Source organism: Eubalaena glacialis, chromosome 3, assembly GCF_028564815.1.
Source record: "Eubalaena glacialis isolate mEubGla1 chromosome 3, mEubGla1.1.hap2.+ XY, whole genome shotgun sequence".
In the NCBI taxonomy this organism is placed as follows: Eukaryota; Metazoa; Chordata; class Mammalia; order Artiodactyla; family Balaenidae; genus Eubalaena; species Eubalaena glacialis.
In genome coordinates, this window is record NC_083718.1 from 183,598,892 (window position 1) to 183,618,207 (window position 19,316).

At 51.5% G+C, this 19,316-nt stretch overlaps 1 protein-coding gene across 1 annotated transcript in view; it reads right to left on the reverse strand.

Moving 5' to 3' along the window:
• Window positions 1-2,220: 2,220 nt before the first annotated feature.
• KAZN (kazrin, periplakin interacting protein) overlaps window positions 2,221-19,316 on the reverse strand; it is a 456,516-nt gene continuing 439,420 nt past the window's right edge. Inside the window, exons 11-15 of the mRNA XM_061184921.1 lie at window positions 16,052-16,283; window positions 14,651-14,752; window positions 13,979-14,145; window positions 5,892-6,006; window positions 2,221-4,279 (exon numbers count right to left, since the gene is read on the reverse strand). Of these exons, the coding sequence (XP_061040904.1) occupies window positions 4,118-4,279; window positions 5,892-6,006; window positions 13,979-14,145; window positions 14,651-14,752; window positions 16,052-16,283 (778 nt within the window). The 3' untranslated portion in view covers window positions 2,221-4,117. The remainder of the gene's footprint in view (window positions 4,280-5,891; window positions 6,007-13,978; window positions 14,146-14,650; window positions 14,753-16,051; window positions 16,284-19,316) is intronic.

The following is a 19,316-nucleotide window of genomic DNA, read 5'->3' on the forward strand; positions in this document are numbered from 1 at the left end:
TATGTTGTAGCAGCCTGAGCTGACTGAGACGACTGCTGAAGATCTATTCTGATGATCTGGAAATGTGAATACCCCGGAAAAGGGACATGGTGAAGCAAGTGATATCAAGGGAGGGGTGACTGGTCAGATGTTCCCCTCCTGAGAGCGGGGTTCTGGGACAGGAGGCAGCACTCTGATGGGGACAGTAGGCGCCTGACTTTTCCAATAGGACAGAATGCACCGGAGCTCCATTTTGAGTGCTGCCACATGGTAATGTAAGTCCTGTGCTGGAAGGTGGGGGTGAGGGTGGGAACGCCAACATTGTAGGGGGAGGTTGCTCAGCGGGGAGGAACGAGCCTGGGATTTGGAGGCAGGTGACTGAGCTGGAGTCCTGCCCGGTCACGTCTTAGCTTAATGGAGCTGGGCAAGCCCTTCAGCCTTAACCTCAGTTTCTCCATCTATGAAATGGGTTAATAATCACCCTTCTCAAAGAGACTGTTGGGAAAACTGAATGAGAACACACAGAGAAGAAGGTCAGCTCATCAATGAAGTGCTGTGGAGTAGTATTTATTGTTACAGTGTTAAAATTCACTCTTGGGAAGGCATTCCGGGCCATGGCCAGTAACTAAAGGTCAGGAACATCATCTTAGCTCATGGACAACTCGTTTCCCTTGCACCCACAGACTCCCTGGGGTGTTAGGGCTCAGGAAATTCTCATCAGCCAACCACTGGGAATGATGTTAGTGTCAGAAGATGCTATTTCCCACAAGGCTTCTTTTTCTTGCCACTCCACTGCCAGGAGCCCGTTGGAACCTCGAAGGGCAGAGCAGAAGTGATGGTGCCCAGAAAATATGGGTTGTGATGGGAAGGGGGAGAGCTAGGCTTGGAGCACCGAACACGGAAGTCACATCTTGCCAAATCGTCCTGTTCTGCTGGACCCAGCCCCGTCCGGTGACCTAGAGATTGGGGATCACTGTTCTGAGGCCCCTCCATGCTGGCTGGGCTGTGTGGAGACCCCTTCCCCTCGACTTCATCTGGTCCAGGTTCTCCTGTGGCTTCTCCTTGCCTCCTGCAGCCTGGGCTCCGATGATTGCGATGCTGACATGGACAGATTTCTCGGAGAAAAGTCCTGCTCAGCCAAGGACAAGAGAGCCTTGTCCACAGACAAGAGGCGTCTGGGGTCAGAAAGCTGAGTCCACCTGGCAGGTGCTGTCTGATGGCTCTGGTCCCCAGCTTCTGGGAGGAACATGGGGTGTCTCTGCCCACTCCGGTTCTCCCCAACCTCTGGCAGCGACTACCTCTTTTTAAGGGGCCAGTACCCATGGGTGCAGGCGACAACAGCTCTCACAGAAGCACATTCACATGGTTCCGAGGTCCAGATGCCATGTCACCCTTTAAGGACCAAGACCATGACTCAGGCCGTTTGGACAGGACGTGGCAGGTCACTGTTCTGTGGGTGGCCGCTCTGCCAGCCTTTGTTAACCGGGTACCAGAACCTCTCTGCCAAGTCTGCACCCCCTACTCTTCTTGCCCGCTCTTGAAGCAGAGTTGACATTTAGGATTTTTCCAGCAGACAGAGCTCACCTGATTTAACTCTGTATGGAGGTTGTTCATTTATCAGCCAATCCATCCTCATGTTGCAAAGCCAGCTCCAAACGCTTGCCTGGCTGCCAGGGATACAGAGCATCCGGGAGGCGAGAATGTGCTCTTAGGGCATCGTTTGGACCAAAAGGCGCATCCAAGTTTGCCCACGTTGCCCCAGGCCTGCCGGCCGAATGCTGCGAATGTTTTGGGCAGTGCCATCCCTGCCAGTGACCCCCCCCCCCAATTGTCCACTTGCCCATCTTGTCCCCAAGGGGACTGAGTTGGGGAACAATGCATTGGTTTCAAATAATCAGACCTGCATTCAGGCACCTGTCGGTTTGCCATTCCTGCTCACCCTGCGGGAATAACTGCCTTCTGGGTTTGCTCCTTCCCGAGAGGCAGATCCTGGGGTGCCGGCTCAGCCAGCCTGGATGCTGGCTCGGGAGTGGCCTGTGGCATCAGGTTAGAGGGAGGTTTTAACTCCTCTCTCCGGCTGTGGACTCTGCAGCCTCTGATCCCATGTGTGTGGCTGAATGTCATGAAGTTACTGGGTTTGGAACCTCCACAAAGCTTCACCCCTTGTTCCCGAGCTTCACCCCTCGGGCCCTGGAATCTGAAATGTGTCCCTAGGAAGCCAAACATTCAGACAAAAGGGGGCATCCACCTGTCCACAACCAGGCATTAGGTTTCCGGTGGTGACAAAAGCTGTGCTCGTGTTAAGGTTAGGAAACCACGGTCTTCGGCCTCGGGGAGGAGGAATTCTCAAGTTCATCAGGCCTCGGGTTGTGCTTTTCCTTGAGGGGAAGTAATTCATTGGGTTGAAGAACGTGCTTTGATGGTTCTTGGAGGCTGACCCGGCTTCTAGTCCTGGACATTCAAACCTCTTATAGACTGTTGGTGCCAAAGGCTTCAATGGAAGTAGAGCATCGTGGTTCCAACAAATGATTTGCTTTGCTAACCTAAGTGTAAGTAGAACTCCAATGCCATGTGCCCTTCCCTAATCATTCCTCAGCATCGAGGTCAATGAACTCAAGCCTGAACACATGGATCAAACTCATTTTCAAGGGTTATGTACGTGGGATTTTCCTCTTTTGGGGAAGTCAAGTCCTATTGGGGGCTCTAGAGAGTCTGAACATTAAACATTTCTTGCCCTCCTTTTGCATGTTGCTCCAATCAAAACAGTTGGAGAAGACTTCCCTGGCGGTCCAGTGGTTAAGATTCTGCCCTCCCATTGTAGGGGGTGCAGGTTCAATCCCTGGTCGGGGAAGTTCCGCATGCCGTGCGGTGCGGCCCCCAAAACAAACAAACAAAAACAACAACAAAAAACAGGTGGAGAGAACCAGTACAATATCAGTTCTGTGTTGTAAATGGGAAATTAGACACCCACCCTGGACCCCATAACTTCCCACCTGTCTCCTGAGAGGTTACAAAGTGTTACAGACATTAGCAAGTGTTAATCCTCACAACATCCCTGGAAGGGAACCAGAAGTATTGTAGATGAAGACATTGAGGCACAGAGATGTGAGGCCACTGGGAAGAAGCCACACAGCAAAACAGTAGTAGAGTCAAGAAGAGGGCTGGGGATCCTCTCCACCATCTTAGCGACCTGTGAGATTCAGCTCAATTAGGGCACTGGCGAGCACACCTGTGTGTCAGGTGACAGACGTCACAAGAAGGTTTGCTGGGTTAATAATGACAAGCGTTTCCCTGCTCCCAGTCCCAAACCCACTGTCACACTTGGTACAGTTGTCACGGACCTAACTCAGTCAACCCCGATCCTATCGACACGATATCCTTCATCCTGATGACCAGATATCTGCATTTCCTGGCAATGTCGCTGCTCAGCCCCACCCCCGCAGGGATGTCACCTGGCTCCACCCAGGACAGCCACTCCCGGGAGGAGGGAGCAAGTAGCCCTTTAACATGTCCACCCGGATGTGACACACGGCTTTTAGGATGTGAATGACCTTCCCGTTTTGCTTTCTCCCAAGAGAGATGCAGTGACACAAGTCAGAAGCCAAGTTATTGGTCATGGGGGCATGTATGTTGGAGCTGAGACCTCCACCAGGCTGGCCAGAAGGGTCCACGTGGTGACCGTTCAGCCTCCAGCTTTGCTAGCTCCTGGTGCTGTCACTGCTGGGCTCTGCGTGTCTGGCTGAAGTCCCATCTGCTCCTCCTGGGAGGGTATTTTGGGGAACCCTGTGCCTCTTTCCATCCTGGTGGCTCAGTTCAAGGCTCCCGGGACCACTTGAACTGCTCAGTGGCTGAGTCACTCCGAGGTGGAGCCTTGATGACAGAGGCGCTGGGCACCCTGACGGGCCCTCTGGGCCAGTCTCCCTCCAGTGAGCACGGAAGTCCACAGCCCGCTCAAGTCAGGCAGGCTGGAGCCCCCTCGTTCCTCGGGGTTCCCATCCGAAGTCACAGCAGTCTGCTGGGATTTCCCGGGACTAGAGGAGCATCCTCAGGCCGAGACCACTATGTACAACAGCGACAGTCCCTGGCTGTCCTTCATCCCTGGGTCTCTCTGTGTTGGGTCTGGTGGAGCATCGGTTCCTTACACGTTGGTGACCTCCAGGCCATTGTAGCCTTCCAGACGGCACTGCTCGGGCCTGCCCTGGGAGTCGTCGTCTCCGCAATCTTCGTTTTGAAGAGAGCCATAGTCATCGTGGAAATCGGGGTCTTTGCTGAAGCCCCTTCCTATCTTTCCCAGGGGCAGCTGAGGAGAGAGGAATGAGAACAGAGGACAGGAAGAAGAGAGAAAAAGAATTGAATGTTCTTGGATCTGGGAAATGTGGGGTCTCCAATTTCAATTGCTGTGTGACCTGCCCTAACTGCTCTGTGTTCCTCCTATTAGTAATAATACTGCACTCTCAGGGAGACTGACAGGATTCTTGTGAGTTAACCTTAGGAGAGAGCTCTGTGTTCCCAGCTGGAAGGAACCGGTTTGTTACTGAGCGTGAGGGCAAAGAGAGTCTTTCTGATTATCTACCGAAGTCTCTCACCTTCCTCCTCGGCAGGAGGAGGCGGGGTGAGAATGAGTGCGGGCCTGAGGTCTGACTGCATTCCCAGGGCAAGAAGAAATATTCCAGCATTGCCTGGTGTGGCAGAAAGAGTGTGGGTTTTGGAGACTCACAAACTGGGGTTTGGATCCCTGCTCTGCCATTTCCCAGCTGTGTGACCTTGGACAAGTCACCTGTCCCCTCTGAGCCTCAGTTTTCTTAGCTACAAAATGGAACTAATAATTCCTTTCTCCCAGAGTGGTTGCAAAGAGTGGAAATCCATCTGGAAAGCACACAGCAACGTGCTGGCAGACAGTAGCTATAATCATCAGACATGGTGGCCCCTCAGTAAATAGTTCTCTCTTATTTTGAACAGATCTCTATCAGGGTAGTCATGACAGTGCTTTGTAATTATTTATTTATTTGACCGCCTTTCTTTCCGGACCAGTGTTTCTCAACCTTTTTTTCATTACTGCCCCCCTTAAAAAGAAGATATTTTAGACATTTTTTCCCTAATCACACTCCCACTATGAAATTTTCATGCCACAGGTATACTGTGCATCTGTTTATGTGCCACGCGTATAGCTGTGCTTTATGCATAAAATGAGTATGGTTTTTTTGTGCCCTCCCTGAGCCGAACCAATTTTGACCCCTTCGGGGGTGACAGCACCCCCAGTGGGAGTGCACAGTGTAGACTGAGAGCATCTTAATGGTGAGGGTGGTCGTTTATTCATGTTTATCTCCCACACGCAGGACCTGCCTGGGATGCACTTAGTACCCGAAACTGTCCGCTGAATAAATGGAAGAATTTTGGATTATCCGCTTCTGTCGTCTGTGGCTATACACCTCCGTTTAGTAATCTGTGTCGCCCTGAGTCCGCAGGATCAGACCCAACTACACATGTTCTTATGCACCAGAGGCTCATCCGCTGCTCTTGGTCAGGCCATTGGAGTTCAAAATCTAAGTCAGTGGCCCTTAGAGTTTAGGGTGTGTTGGAACCCTCTGGGCAGCCTTGCGGCATGCGGGGTTCCCCTTGCGCCAGAGGCCCTTGTGTCAGGAGGCCCAGGTGGGTCCCAGAATCTGCATGTTAAGCATCCACCCAGGTGAGTCTGATGCAGGCAGGTGAGACCTGCACTTCGAGATACAGTGACAAAGACCCCCACAAGGCTGAGTGTGTCTTAACCATCATGCAGGTCCCTTGAGGGTGGCTTCCAGGGCCTCTCTCCCAGCTGCACCTGTGACCTGGCCCATCGGCCCCCCTCCAGACGACACAAAGACCTTTCTTTCCCAGGCTGGGGGACCCCCAGGTAAACACATGGAGCGACCTACCCGGCCAGCCTTGTACTTGATCCCACCGCTGTTCTCCTCCTTCCCCGCCCGGGTGATGCTGGAGGCCCTCCCCGGGGGCGTTCCGAATCGCTCAGCCTCCCGGATGCCTGTGGAGCTGAGGAGAGACCCAGTGCAAATCAGCAGGGCTGCGGCAGCCGGGGGTGTGTGTCAGCTACTGCCATCCAGAGACACAGACACTCACTCACTCACTCACACCAGGAACAGTGACCGCAACTGCGGTTTACTGAGTATCTCCTATGCGCCACCACCGTGCTAAGCACTTTACAAACACAATCCTCACAGCACACCTAGAGGCCAGGCTGCCATCTCTCGCTGCCGATGAGGAAAAGGGGCACAGAGAGATCAAGCGATCTGCCCAGGATCACACAGCTGGAAGCGGCACAGCCAAGATCTGAACCCCGGTCTCAGAGACCCCAAAGTCTCTCACAGCACACCTAGAGGCCAGGCTGCCATCTCTCGCTGCCGATGAGGAAAAGGGGCACAGAGAGATCAAGCGATCTGCCCAGGATCACACAGCTGGAAGCGGCACAGCCAAGATCTGAACCCCGGTCTCAGAGACCCCAAAGTCTCTCTTCAGTGCCCTGCAAACCCTGTCAGGAGAGGGGAGACTTGATGGGAGAAGCCCCACATGTCAGCTCATTAGGTGTGACTGGAGAAACATCAAGAAAGCTTCCCCCACTCTGCATTTGAAATCTGGGTCCCCCACTGACTTGTTACCCCCATGGCTCCCTTCCTTGTACAAAAGCATCAAAGGCTTCTGTTAGAATTGGACTTGGCAAACGACAGCCTGTGGGCCGAATGCAGCTAGCTGACTGATTTTGTAAATAAAGTTTTATTGGAACCCAGTCCATTGGTTTGCACGTTGTCTGTGGCTGCTTTCTTACTATCACGACAGAGTTGTCTACTTGGACACAGACCACGTGGCTCCCGAGTGCTAACATCTTCACTATCTGGCCTTTTATGGAAGAAGTTGGCCAGCCCCTGCGTTAGAATCTTAGTGCTGGTGCGTATGGAGTATGGAGTTGGGGCAAGAAACTGGTTCAGAGCCAGGAGTTCTGAACTTAGTCCTCCCACTTGCCTTCCTTCTCTTTTAGATTTTGGGCAAACCAGTGTGTCTCTTGGACTCTCGTCTTTCTCTGCCTGCAGGGTTGGCCCCAGCATGGGCAGAGCCTTCTGTACCTTCCCTGTCAACCTCACCAATCCCAAGACGCTGGTATCCAGCATCTTTCTTGGAGATTTAGTGGCATTGAAATCCTGGCTCGACTCTCCACTGGTTGCGTGACCTCGAGCATGTCACTTCGTTTCTTGAAAGCTGGGTTTCTCTATCTGCCAGATGGGGATCGTATTAGAGCCAACTTGACGAAGTAATCGCGAGGGTTAGTTAAAAAGTGCTTTGGAGCTTAGCTGGAATCCAGTAAATGGCTATAGTGATAATAAGTCATATTAACAGTAAAAACTTATTACAGAGGAATTGGCTCTGGCTGACGGGCAGTCAGGAGGTGGCTTTACAGGAGCTGTGAGCCTCGGCTCAGGCCACCACGGAGGTGGACTCATGAAGAGAAATGAACCTTCTAATATCTTTTAAGCTGCCTTAGAGAAGCTCTGCTTCTTTTGGGGCAAGTTCCGCTGAGAAAGTTCAAGGGAGGGGAGGGTGCTGGGCAGGGGACCGCACTGGCTGCTGGGCGGCAGGTGAAGGTGAGTTCTCAGGTCCCCGGGTGCCAGGGCATCCTCGTCACAGGGAGGCTCTTGCTCTGCGGCGGGTCAGGAACTGAGGTCTTCATTGATGACCTCCCTCTCTCCTCCATCTGGGGATGGAATGCCCTGGGTCTAGTGGGGAAGCTGTTCTAAGTGCAGAAGCCACGAAAATCTAAACTCATGCAGCCAGCTGTGTTTGCTGTCTTGTGGGAAGTGCATTAAACCCCCCTGACTCATGGAACATCAGCTGTCTGATGAGCTTGGGAGAACTCCAGAGCTCCTTCTTTTGTTTTTCACTGAAAAAGAGATGGAAGTCCAGAGGGGATGTGTGTCTCATCCAAGGATACACAAGACACACAGTGGCAGGGATGGAACTTGAACTTGGGCCTCTAGGAGCAAGATCTAGACCGTGTTTTTCCCACCTTGGGGGTCAGCGTAGGACCCAGAGGAGGAGACAGAATGTGGAGTGGGGTTAATATCAACATTTCTCTTATAAGGTCATGGGAGGATTAAATGAGAGGACACATATAAAATGCTGAGAAGGGGCTGGCATAGCATGAGTAATTGCTGTGACCAACACAGGGGTTGAGGGGTACAGACCTGGCTTGAGTCCCTGCTCAACCATCCCCTAGCTGTGCCCTCATGTGAGCTGATTCCCTTGCTGGGCCTCAGTTTCCTCATCTGTACAATGGAGCCCAGTACGCAGCTCTGGTCTTAAAAAACCATCCCCTGAACAGAAAGTGGCTGCCTTTGTGGTGTAGACAGAGGAGCACAGGGCAGCTCCTGCCACCATTGTGCCAAAACACCTTCCCTTCTAGCTTTTTCCACCGTGGCTAAAACCGTACCATTCCTCCTACGGATTAAAAGTCACGAAAACGCAAATAGGCCGAGCGCAAGGTTACAGTCTTTGGAGACTTGAAATGGCTTATTGAATATTTCTACTTCCTTTGTCAGACCTTGAGGGAGTGGAATGCTGGAAGGATAAGTTTTAATGAGGGAAGTTTCTGGAAGATAGGGCATCTCTGTTGACTCATTTTCTGAGTCAATGTAGAGGGTGTCCTGGGCACTAAAAAAGGCATCGTGTGCAGGAAGGAAGGTGGCGGGGTGGGAATCAGCCTCTGCCAGTGGGGCTGGCCTGAGGGCTGAGTCTCACCCAATTAAATGAAGGTTTATGAGACCCGTGAGGTGCAAGATGCTTTGGTGGAGCCGAGTGAAGTGGGGGAGGACAGAATATTAATTGGCCGCCTACTGTGCTCCAGGCATGACGCCAGGTCCTTCCCCTGAGTCAGCTCCTTGAACCCTCCCGAAGCCCTGGGGAGGAGGAGTGATTGTCCGCATTTCAAGATGAGGGAACCGAGGCTCTAGAAGGCAAGTTTCTTGCTAAAACCACAGATGATGGGAGAGGAGCCAGAATTCAGCCCCCAAAGGCCCTGCCGTGCCCCCTCCTTACATAGGACCACGACTCCATGGACCACACCTCCCCAGGGCCTGGTCTCTGGGCTCACAGTTCAGTGATCGTTTGGGTGGGGTGCGGCAGAATATTACGAAACATCACCTTCTCGTGGGTGCCTGAAAATCTCAATGGGCCCCTTCCCCCACCTGGCGCAGGTGACCTGCCAGGGGGCCCAGGAATACTCCCCCTTGCCTGCTGCCTGGATCTCTCAGACCTGGGTAGCCTGCCAGCCAAGGAGGTAGAGCTGTGACAAGGCCTCTTATTCTGTGTGCTCCAGGGTTGAGTCTATTGGAGCTCATAATGGAATTGCTCTTCCCTGCTGAAATGCTAATGAGAACACTGGAGCAAAGTGACAGAAAGGGGAGCCCCATGGAACCAACTCCAGAGGAAACTGCTTCACTGAGCCGCTCCAGCGTTCCTGTGAGGTCAGGGCACGTGACCTGTCAGTTATCGTGGGGCGTCTCTGTGTCAGGCTCCACGTTCACTTTGTCTCACTGTTTATACTTCGGGATGGAGGCTCAAAAGTCCCCTGGGAGGGGCCCAGGGAGATGAGACCACTGCTCGACACGGTTCCTCTGTTGTTCTGGCCACTCTTTGTGCCTTTAGGGAAGCAGCAAAGCATGATGCTTTGAATCCCAGCTCCTCAGTTTATCGGCTTATGGCCCCAGGCAAGATATGCAGCCTTGCTGTACCTCAGTTTTCTCATCTGTGAAATGGGGCTCATGCACCTGCCTCTAGAAGGTGGCAACAATGTGCTAGGTTCTGAGCCTGGCCCGTGGCAGAGCTTAGGAAATGGTTATGGTAGCTTGATAACCCCACCTTATAACTGTGTCTGGAGGGGGAAGGAGGAGGGAAAGGAGGGAGATGCCGGCTGACTCTTGCATCCTTGGAAACAGAAAGGGGCACTTTGGGGCCATGGGTCATGAGGCCACAGGATGTGGAGGAGTATTTACAAGAGAGATGCAATGTTTGTCTGATGCTTCCGAGGCCTAAAGGGGACTCTTCTCAGGCCTAACCTTCAGAGAGAATCTAAATGAACTACAGGCTGAATCCGCCTTGTGCCTGACCCTGTGTTAGTGACAGGATACACCGTCCTTCAGGCAAGTGCTGGAGATGGTCACACATTTTCATTAAGGCTTTTTTTTTTTTTTTGGCTCCTGTGATGCTTTGGAACGGCTTGGCTACTGCCTGCATCCTTTTGGTCCACTGATTTATTTCTCTGGATCTTTAATGCACGGTCCTGTGACAGAGTTGGTGCTAGACCGGGATTTACCCGGAGAAGCAAGAAGTCAGTGTGTGTCAAAGTAGACATCACAAGATGACGTCGGAAACTGCTCCGCCTCAGTCCCTTTGGTCCTATGGTTGTCATGGCAACGAGAGGAGGCTGGAGAACATGATGTCATATTAGAACCTATAAACTCTTGGTAAATGTGCCTTTCCTAGAGTTGGGTTGGGTGCTGATGTTCCCTGACTTCCTGGTCACGGGCCATTAATACATGGGGACTATAATCTCCCAAGATGCTCTGAGCTGACTACACCCCTGTGACTACAGGCATCGCATCTACCGGGTGACGTGGGATCACAGATGTGATCAGGGGTCACGTCTCCTGGGGAGTGGAACCAGGTGCTCATCAGCCCCCACCTCCAAGCTTCCTAGCATGGTGGAGGGTCATAGGAGTCCTTGCTGGTAGATTCCAGCACTGCCACGAACTCCCGTCTAGTCTTGAGCAGGTCACAGCACCTCTCTGAAGCCTGTCACCTTATCTGTAAAAGGAGGCAACGATTCCTTCTCACTCAGCTTCCTTCACAGGGAGGAGGAGCAAATGAAACAAGGGATGTGACAGCACTTTGTTGACGATGACATATGGTATCAGCGTGAAGGGTTGCTGTTATGACCATCCCTCTGTTTCACCCGGCCTGGGATTCAGTCCCAGGGTTGGCCTCTCAAGTCTATTTCGATGGTTCGGGATGTTTCCTCAAACTGGAATCCCTCCACCCAATCCAAGCATTCTGGGAGGACTCACCTCAAAAGACCTGCCCTGCCCTTTCTCTTTCTGGAAAGCTGAAATCAGCAACAGAGAAGGAAAAGGAGCAAGAAGGCAGTAGACAGGATGAGATACCTAGACCACTGCAGAGATGTCCTGGGCAAAGCCCAAAGATCTTGGTTAATATAAACCCATCAGACCTTCCCAAGCATCTCACCGCCTGCCTGGGGATCACTGTCTCTCTGGTGTTTGGCTTAGCTGGGGACTCTTGTACCAACAGCAGCGGGCTCTAAAATTCCTTAGAAACTCATGGAGTTCTGTCTTCCCCCAGCTAACTGAAAGTCTGATCCCCTGGCCCATGGCAGGGTCTCAGCAACGGGCCGCGAGGTTCCAAAATCCCACATCCCACGTGGAGACCTTGACTCATAAGCTATGACCGATACGTGGAGAAAAGCAGCATCAAGGAAAAAGGTCCTAACAGGGAGACAGGTTTGGGGTCTGGTACTGGCATTGCCTCTTGGTTCCCTGGCTGAGCAGCCTCAGATTCCTCAGAGGTAAAATGAGGAGCCTGGACTGAGTCCACTTCCCTCTTCCTTGTCCTGACATCAGCAGGACTGCTTTCATCTAGTTCCTGAAGGAGTCCCTGACCTCCCAACAACCTAACAACCCACCCGTTTTGTGCCCCCTTGAAACTTCCCTAGTGCTCACCCACTAATCCTAGACAGTCCTCAACATACCTCCCACCTCATGGGGGGTCAAGGGTTTAATCAGTCACACAGATGTTAGTCACACGGCTAATGTTTAGCTAGAGCTGCCCCTCCAGGGCTCGGAAGATCTTAAGACTGTTACAGATCACATGGTTCCAGAAGGGAGGTAAAGGAAGGTGGAAAATTCTGAGGAGAAAAGCCTTTTTCCTGCACCTGTTGATTCACGGCTCATGGAATAGGGTTCTTGTCAAAACCACCTCAGCATGCGTAAAATGCTGAAAATGTAGATTCCAGGGCTCTGCCAGCAAATTCTGGTCCTGTAGGTCTGAGTTGGGGATGAGGTAGCTGCATATTACAAGAGCACCCATGATTCTGCTGCAGGGTCTATGAGAACCGCTTGGGTATCAGCCTGCCAACGGGGGAGGGCAGTCCAGGGCACCTGGACCCTGCGACAGATGCACAATTTTCTCCCACCTGCATAACATGGGGTGTGGCTCAGCTGCTCCCTGAGGCCCCACGTGGTCTGGGGGTTGAGCACTCAGGCCTGACGCAGAGAGCCTCAGGTTCAAATCTGGCATCTGTTAACAAAATGAGCTAACCTTTAGCTAGACTGACCAAGAGTTAAAAAGGGTGATGACTCAAATTAGTAAAACTAGGAATGAAAGAGGGGATAACTCTACATAAATAAGAGGGATTACAAGGAAATGATTATATGATCAATTGTATGCTAACAAAATAGCTAACTTAGATGAAATGGACAAATTCTTAGAAAGATATAAACTATACACACTACTATATATAAAATAGATAACCAACAAGGACCTACTGTATAAGACAGGGAACTGTACTCAATATTTTATAATAATCTATAAGGGAAAAGAATCTGAAAAAGAATGAACATATATATAGATATAGATATAGATATACCCACACACACACATATATATGCGTATATATATATATAGAAATGAATCGCTGTGGTGTACACCTGAAACTAACTTGATATTGTAAATCAACTATACTTCAATTAAAAATTTTTTTTAAAAAGTAAGAACCTAAAAAGAGATATAAACTACTGAAACTGACTCAAGAAGAAACAGAAAATCTAAATAGACCTACAATGAGTAAAGAGTTTGTATTAGTAATAATAATAATAATAATAAACTTCCCACAAAGAAAAGCCCAGGACCAGATGGCTTCACTGGTGAATTCTACCAAATGTTTAAAGAATAATGAACAGCAATCCTTCACAAACTCTTCCCCAAAACAGAAAATGAGGGAAAACTTCCCAATTCATTCTATAAGGCCAATTTTACTCTGATACCAAAACCAGACAAAAATATCACAAGAAAAGAAAACTACAGACCAATATCCCTTGTAAATATTGATGCAAAATTCCTCAACAAAATACTAGCAAACCTAATCCAGCAACATATAAAAAGATTATACACCATGACCAGTTGGGATTTATCCTAGGAATGCAAGGTTGGTTCAACATCTGAAAATCAATCACATAATATATCACATTAATAGAATAAAGGACAAATCTGGGCTCTGCCATTTACTAGCTGTTTGACCTTAGGCAAGTACCTTGGCTCCTTCAAACAATTTTCTCCATCTATAAAGGAGGGATAGTGGAACTAATTTCTTAGCATCGTCATGAGGATAGAACTAGTGCCCATAGCATGTGCTCAATAAATGGTCATCTAACCCTAACCACAATCATTTTAAGGAGAGAGTCCATTGGGAGTTCATCTGTTCAAGTGTTTATTCTCTGGCCACTTTTCAGATGAGGAGACTGGGGTAGGTGGGCTGACATGGTCTGCTCACCTAGATGGTAAAAACCACTAAGACGCCCATCCCTGTCTCCAAACCTTCGTCCCCATAGTCAGCCCTGCCTGGAACAGCCATCTCAACCTCTTAGGCCAGTGTGAATCCTCCCCAGCTCAAACCCCACCCTCACATGGCCTTCCTCATACACGCTGGTCACTCTCCCTTCTCTAAATGCCCGTTTTAACCACACACTTTATTCAAAACCTGACTGCTCCTCTACCTCTTTCTACTCTATGACGTTCAGGCTAAAGCACTGCACTTCTCTGAGCCTCAGTTTCCGGATCTGCAAAAGGAGACTGCTGTGTTGCAAAGGAACAGCTGGGATCCAGGAAGGAGGGGCCAGGACCATCCGCTTCCAAAAGCTGCGAGCTGCAGCCAGCAGCCCACACTCACTTGGCCGGGTGAAAGATGGCACTCATCTCCTCCGCCAGGTGCCTCCGGAGAATGTGCTTCCCGCTGGGGATGCCCAGGGCCGTGGCCATGGCCTCAGCGTTGAACGTGGGTTCCAGCACCAGCACGGCGCCATGGACACCACTGTTGGTCAGGTTGTCTGCGTACTCCTGAGGGCAAGACACGAGGCTGGTGAGCCTGGGGAGCCACCCTGCTGGCCTGAGGGGGCCCCACCTCCACTGGGGATATGCCCCCAACAGCAAGGGCTTGGCCTCCGGGGACCAGTTCATTTAATACTGAGAGGGAACCCCACCCCACTCTTTTAGGGCCATGAGAGCAGCGACTGGAATATTTTGTCACTGACACACCCAGACCTAGGCAGGCAGCCCATAAACGCTTGTTGAGGGAGAAGATGGATGTGGATTCAATCCCACCCTGGCTTCAGAGAGCGAGAATGGCTCAGCATTCCCTCCCGCCCCATGAGATGGGGTGCTGCTGGGGGGATGGCAGGAGGGGGGAGTAGTTCCCTCCTCTTGAATGACAGGAGGCAGGTTATTCTTGCCAGCCCGTGCAACGATGCCTCAGCCCACGCAAAAATGGATATTGATTTGCACACACACAGCCGTGCATGGGATTTGCCCAAGAGTCACCCCCAGCCCCGCCCTCTCCCCTCACCTTCAGGTCAATATCTCGCACCCACTTGAGCACCCGCTGGTTGGTCCAGACCACGGGGTCTATGTTCTGCGTCTCGCAGCGAGCCCGGCGCTCCTGGAGGGCCTGTTGGGGTGGGGAGGGTGGGTCAGCCGGGGGGACGAGGGTCCACGGTGCTGGCAGGGACCTCAGCATGCGGATGCGAGGCTCCTGGCCAGGCCATCCACGGCTGCACTGGCCATGTCGATCCTTTCATTCTGGAAAATGGGGAGAAGCCCACTTCCGGGGTGAAGGAGCCTGGAGGCAGAGCCGCCTGCATCCGGAGGGTGGGGCTGCCTGGGACCCACGGCGGCTGCCTAGCTGTGTATCCCAGCCCCCTGCTCACCTGACTTGGAGCAGGAGCTCGATGCGTGTTTGTGGAGGGATGTCCCCAGATGAGGCCACCCATTTCCACACTTCACCGTCATGATCTTCCCACTCGTCACCTCCTGTACCAGACTGGGGCTCCTGGGGGCAGGGCCTGTGTCTTCATCACTTCCTGTGCCCAGGGCTCTGCGTTGGGTGTTTGAGAAGGCCATGAAGACCCCTCTTCTGTCCCTCTCCTCCCACCCCTGAATTGCTTGTGCTCTGACGGTGCTCTAAGAAAAGTAAGCCATCTGCACTCAGCCCCACAGACCCCAGCAGCCTGGGGCCCCTCCCTCGGGGGAATATTGGGGGAGAGGTGCCGGGAGGCCTTGGAGGAGCTGAAGCAGGTGCCCTGGGCTCTCTGGCTGGCAGCACTCAGAACAAGGGGCACTCAGAGTCTAAACTCTATACGCCCTACAGTCCCCCGGTTACCTGTTCGCACTCCCGTTCACTCTCCCACCTCAAACCCAGCATGGGAGCCACACAGGACTCTCAGTTCTTCTGCCGCCGCAGATCTGTCCTCTGGGCCTTAGTCTATGCTGTTCCCTCTCTGGGCTGCTTCCCCCCTCATACCTTCTATTGACTGATCCCTGAAATTCCTCCTTCAGGTCTCACTTTAGGTGACACTACCTCTGGGAGGGCTTCTCTGATCCCTCTGGAAGCTTCTCCTTTGGGTTTTCAGAAAACCCTGGGCTTCTCTCATTGGGACAACCTTCCATGATGTTGTGACTACAAGCTTCTTTGTGGTTTCCCCTGATAAGCAGTGAGTTCTTGGAGGATGAGTGTTTCCCGTTTCCCCTGAATTGAGCACAGGGTCTGGTCCATCCCCAATAAGCAGTTGTTTAAAGGAGGGAGGGAGAGAGGAAGGGATGGATGGGTGGATGGACGGATGGACAGGTAGAAGGATGGATGGACGGATAGATAGATGGGTGGGCAGATGAGCAGGTGGTTGGATGGACAGACAGTGGATGCAGAGAGGAAAGCAGGGCTGTGGAAGGTGCCCCCCCCCCTGCTTCTCACCTCCCTGCTGAAGTTCACTTGGTACAGCAGCTCGATTCCCAGCAGGATGCTGATCTGGTGGAACTTCTTGGACACATTCAGGTGCTTCTCCAGGTCCCGCTTCATCAGGGAGTTCAGCATCCGCCCATCGACCAGGTGGTTTTGGAAGGCCTGGGAGTACTGGGACAGGCCGATGTCATTCAGCCAGGCTTTGGCCACCCAGTGATGGTCCAGGTCAGCGGCTTTGGACAGGCTGGTGAGGAGAGACACAGCCGGAGAGAGGGGTGGGTGGGGAAAGGTGGAAGAAACAGAGGCACAGGGAGAAACGGGGCAGAGACGAGCAGAGATGAAGAAAGAGAAGCAAAACAATGGCGGGGAGGGGACACAGACATAGAAATGAACAGGGATGGAGTGGAGAGACAGAGAGGAAAAAAGACAGAGGGCAGAGGTGGGGAGAGGTGGATGGAGGGGAGAGAGAGAGGAGGAGACAGGGAGAGACACAGGGAGAGAGGGACAGAGACATAGGAGAGAGACACAGACACAGAGGAGACAGAGAGAAATAGACATAGAGAGAGGCAGACAGACACAGAGAGACAGAGACAGAGGGAGAAACAGAAACAGAGAGCAAGCCCCAGAGGACAAAAAAGGGACCAACAGACAGGCAGAGGGAACAAGAAGAGAAGAGACCACGTTCAGACACACTGAGAGTGGAAAGGGACAATGACAGAGCCGCAGGGACGAATGCAGCAGTAAGCAGCACCTCTGGGGACCCCGGCTCCCCCCACCCCCCCGAGTCACACAGTGACACGTCTTGGAATCAGAAATAAACCCCACGTTTTGCTTATTCCAAGTCCTCTCTCCTCACCGCCGTATCTCAGATGTTCTGTATCCCACCCAGAACTTCACCCAGTGCCACGCGCATGAGCACGTAGTAGGTACACAACGAATACGTCTCAAAAGGATAAAAGTGTGGTCCCCTCAGATGTCATTCCCCTGCTCGCCACAGGGTGGCAGTCTCGCAGAATGAATGAGGACAGCGCCTCCCACCTGCGGAGGAACTTTGAGAAACGACAGGAGGTGATGCCGGGTAGGGAGCTGCATTGCTGAAGTGGGAGCCTCCGGGGACCACAAAGGGATCCTGATGTGAAAGAGAAATAATGGGCTTACGGAGTGACGCCGCCCTCCTCCCCAGGCCTGGGATCTGGCCCGACAGAGGGAGCGCCCCTCACCCACTCCCCAGCTGGGGTGGGATGAAGGCTGTGAGTAGAGCACCCTACCGGCCAAGCTGGAGACCTGGGTGGGGTTTTCAACCGCACCTGACTCCGCTTCCTCCTTTCTACTCTTCACCGCTCACTCTACGCACCGTCGTCTCCCCCCGGACTTCGCCTTCTAACTGGCCTCCCTGCCTCTGGGGCCCCTCCAGGCCCTTCCCTAGGATGGAGATAGCGGATCACGCCCCTCCCCTCCTGCTGGCGTCCTCGGTGGCTCCTCGCTTCCTTCCTCCGCTCCAAGAATGTGTATTGAGCAGCTACTTAGCTCCGTGCCGGGTAGATGCGGCCTTACAACGGGCACATCTCCCATCTTCACCCCTTCCCTTCCCCACCCCTACACTCTCCTGTCTGGGGCTGACCTCCATTTCCAGGGCTCTGGATCACATCTGTTAACGGGGACTTGCAAGTTCACATCTCTCCTTGCTCGCCTCTTCTGAGCCCCGGATTCTAACCAGCTGCCCTCTTGACATCTCCTCCTGGCACGGGCACCTCAAATTTAACAGGCTCCAAATGAAATGCCCGTCCTCTCTCCCATCTCCCCATCCTCACTTGCCCCGCCTCTCCCCTCCCCCACTCTGTCCATCTATCAATCACTCTGGTCAGTGTATCCGTCCCCTTGTCTCCTTTTCTGGGGTCAAGCCGTGGCCACCTCTGGCATAGATTTCTGCAGCTGCCTCCTGACTGCCCCCACCCCACCCCCTTGCCCCTTCTAATCCACTTTCCCCGTGGCTGCCAGATGGCCTTTTAAATACATCCATCGGATCATGTCACTCTTCTACTTAAAACCCTCTCTTAGAGGAATCTTCAGTGCATATTACTAAGTGAAAGAAGCCAATCTGAAAAGGCTACATACTGTATGATTTCAACTATATGACATTCTGGAAAAGGCAAAACTACGGAGAGAGCAAAAAGACCAGTGGTTTCCAGGGTTTGGGGGACAGGGAGGGATGAAAAGGTAGAGCACAGAGGATTTTTAGGGCAGTGAAACTATTCAGTATGGTACCATAATGATGGATGCACTCCATTATATGATTGTCCAAATCCATAGAATGTACAGCACCAAGAGTGAACCCTAATGTAAACTATGGACTTTGGGTAACAATGATGTGTCATTGTAGGTTCAACTGAAACAAATATTCCATCTGGAGGGGGATGTTGATAATGGGAGGTGATGCACCTGTGAGGGCAGGCGGTTTATGGGAAATCTCTGTAGCTTCCCCTCAGTTTTGCTGTGAAACTAAAACTGCTCTAAAAAATAAAGTCTTTAAAAATGAGGGAGGAAACAGAGACTTTTTTAAACAAGCAAAATTGAAAGAACTCATCATCAGAGGAATGAACTACAAGAAATGTAAAAGGAATTTCTTCGAGAGGAAAGAAAATAATGACCACATGGAAATTTGGACTACACAAAAGAATACAGAGAACTCCTAAAACTCAACAAAGAAAACAAACAACCCGATTCAGAAATGGGCAAAGGACTTGAATAAACATTTCTCCAAAGAAGACATAAGAATGGCTAATAGACCCATGAAAAGATGCTCAATATCACTAATCATGAGGGAAATGCAAATCAAAACTGTGATAAAATACCACTCCATACCCATTAGGATGGCTACTATCAAAAAAAACCAGAAAACAAGTGTTGGCAAGGATGTGGAGAAATTGGAACCCTTGTGCACTGTTGGTGAGGATGTACAATGGTATAGCTGCTGTGGAAAACAGTATGACTGTTCCTCAGAAAATTAAAAATAGAATTATCATATGATGCGGCAATTCCACTTTTGAATATATATCCAAAAGTATTGAAATCAGGGTCTCGAAGAGATATTTGTATATCCAGGTTCATTGCAGCAATATTCACAAGAGCTAAAACGTAGGAACAACCCAAGTGTCCATTGATGGATGAATAGATAAGCAAAATGGGCTACATACATAAAAGGGAATATTTTTCAGCCTTAAAAAGGAAGGAAATTCTCTCATATGCTACAACATGGATGAATCTTGAGGACGGAATG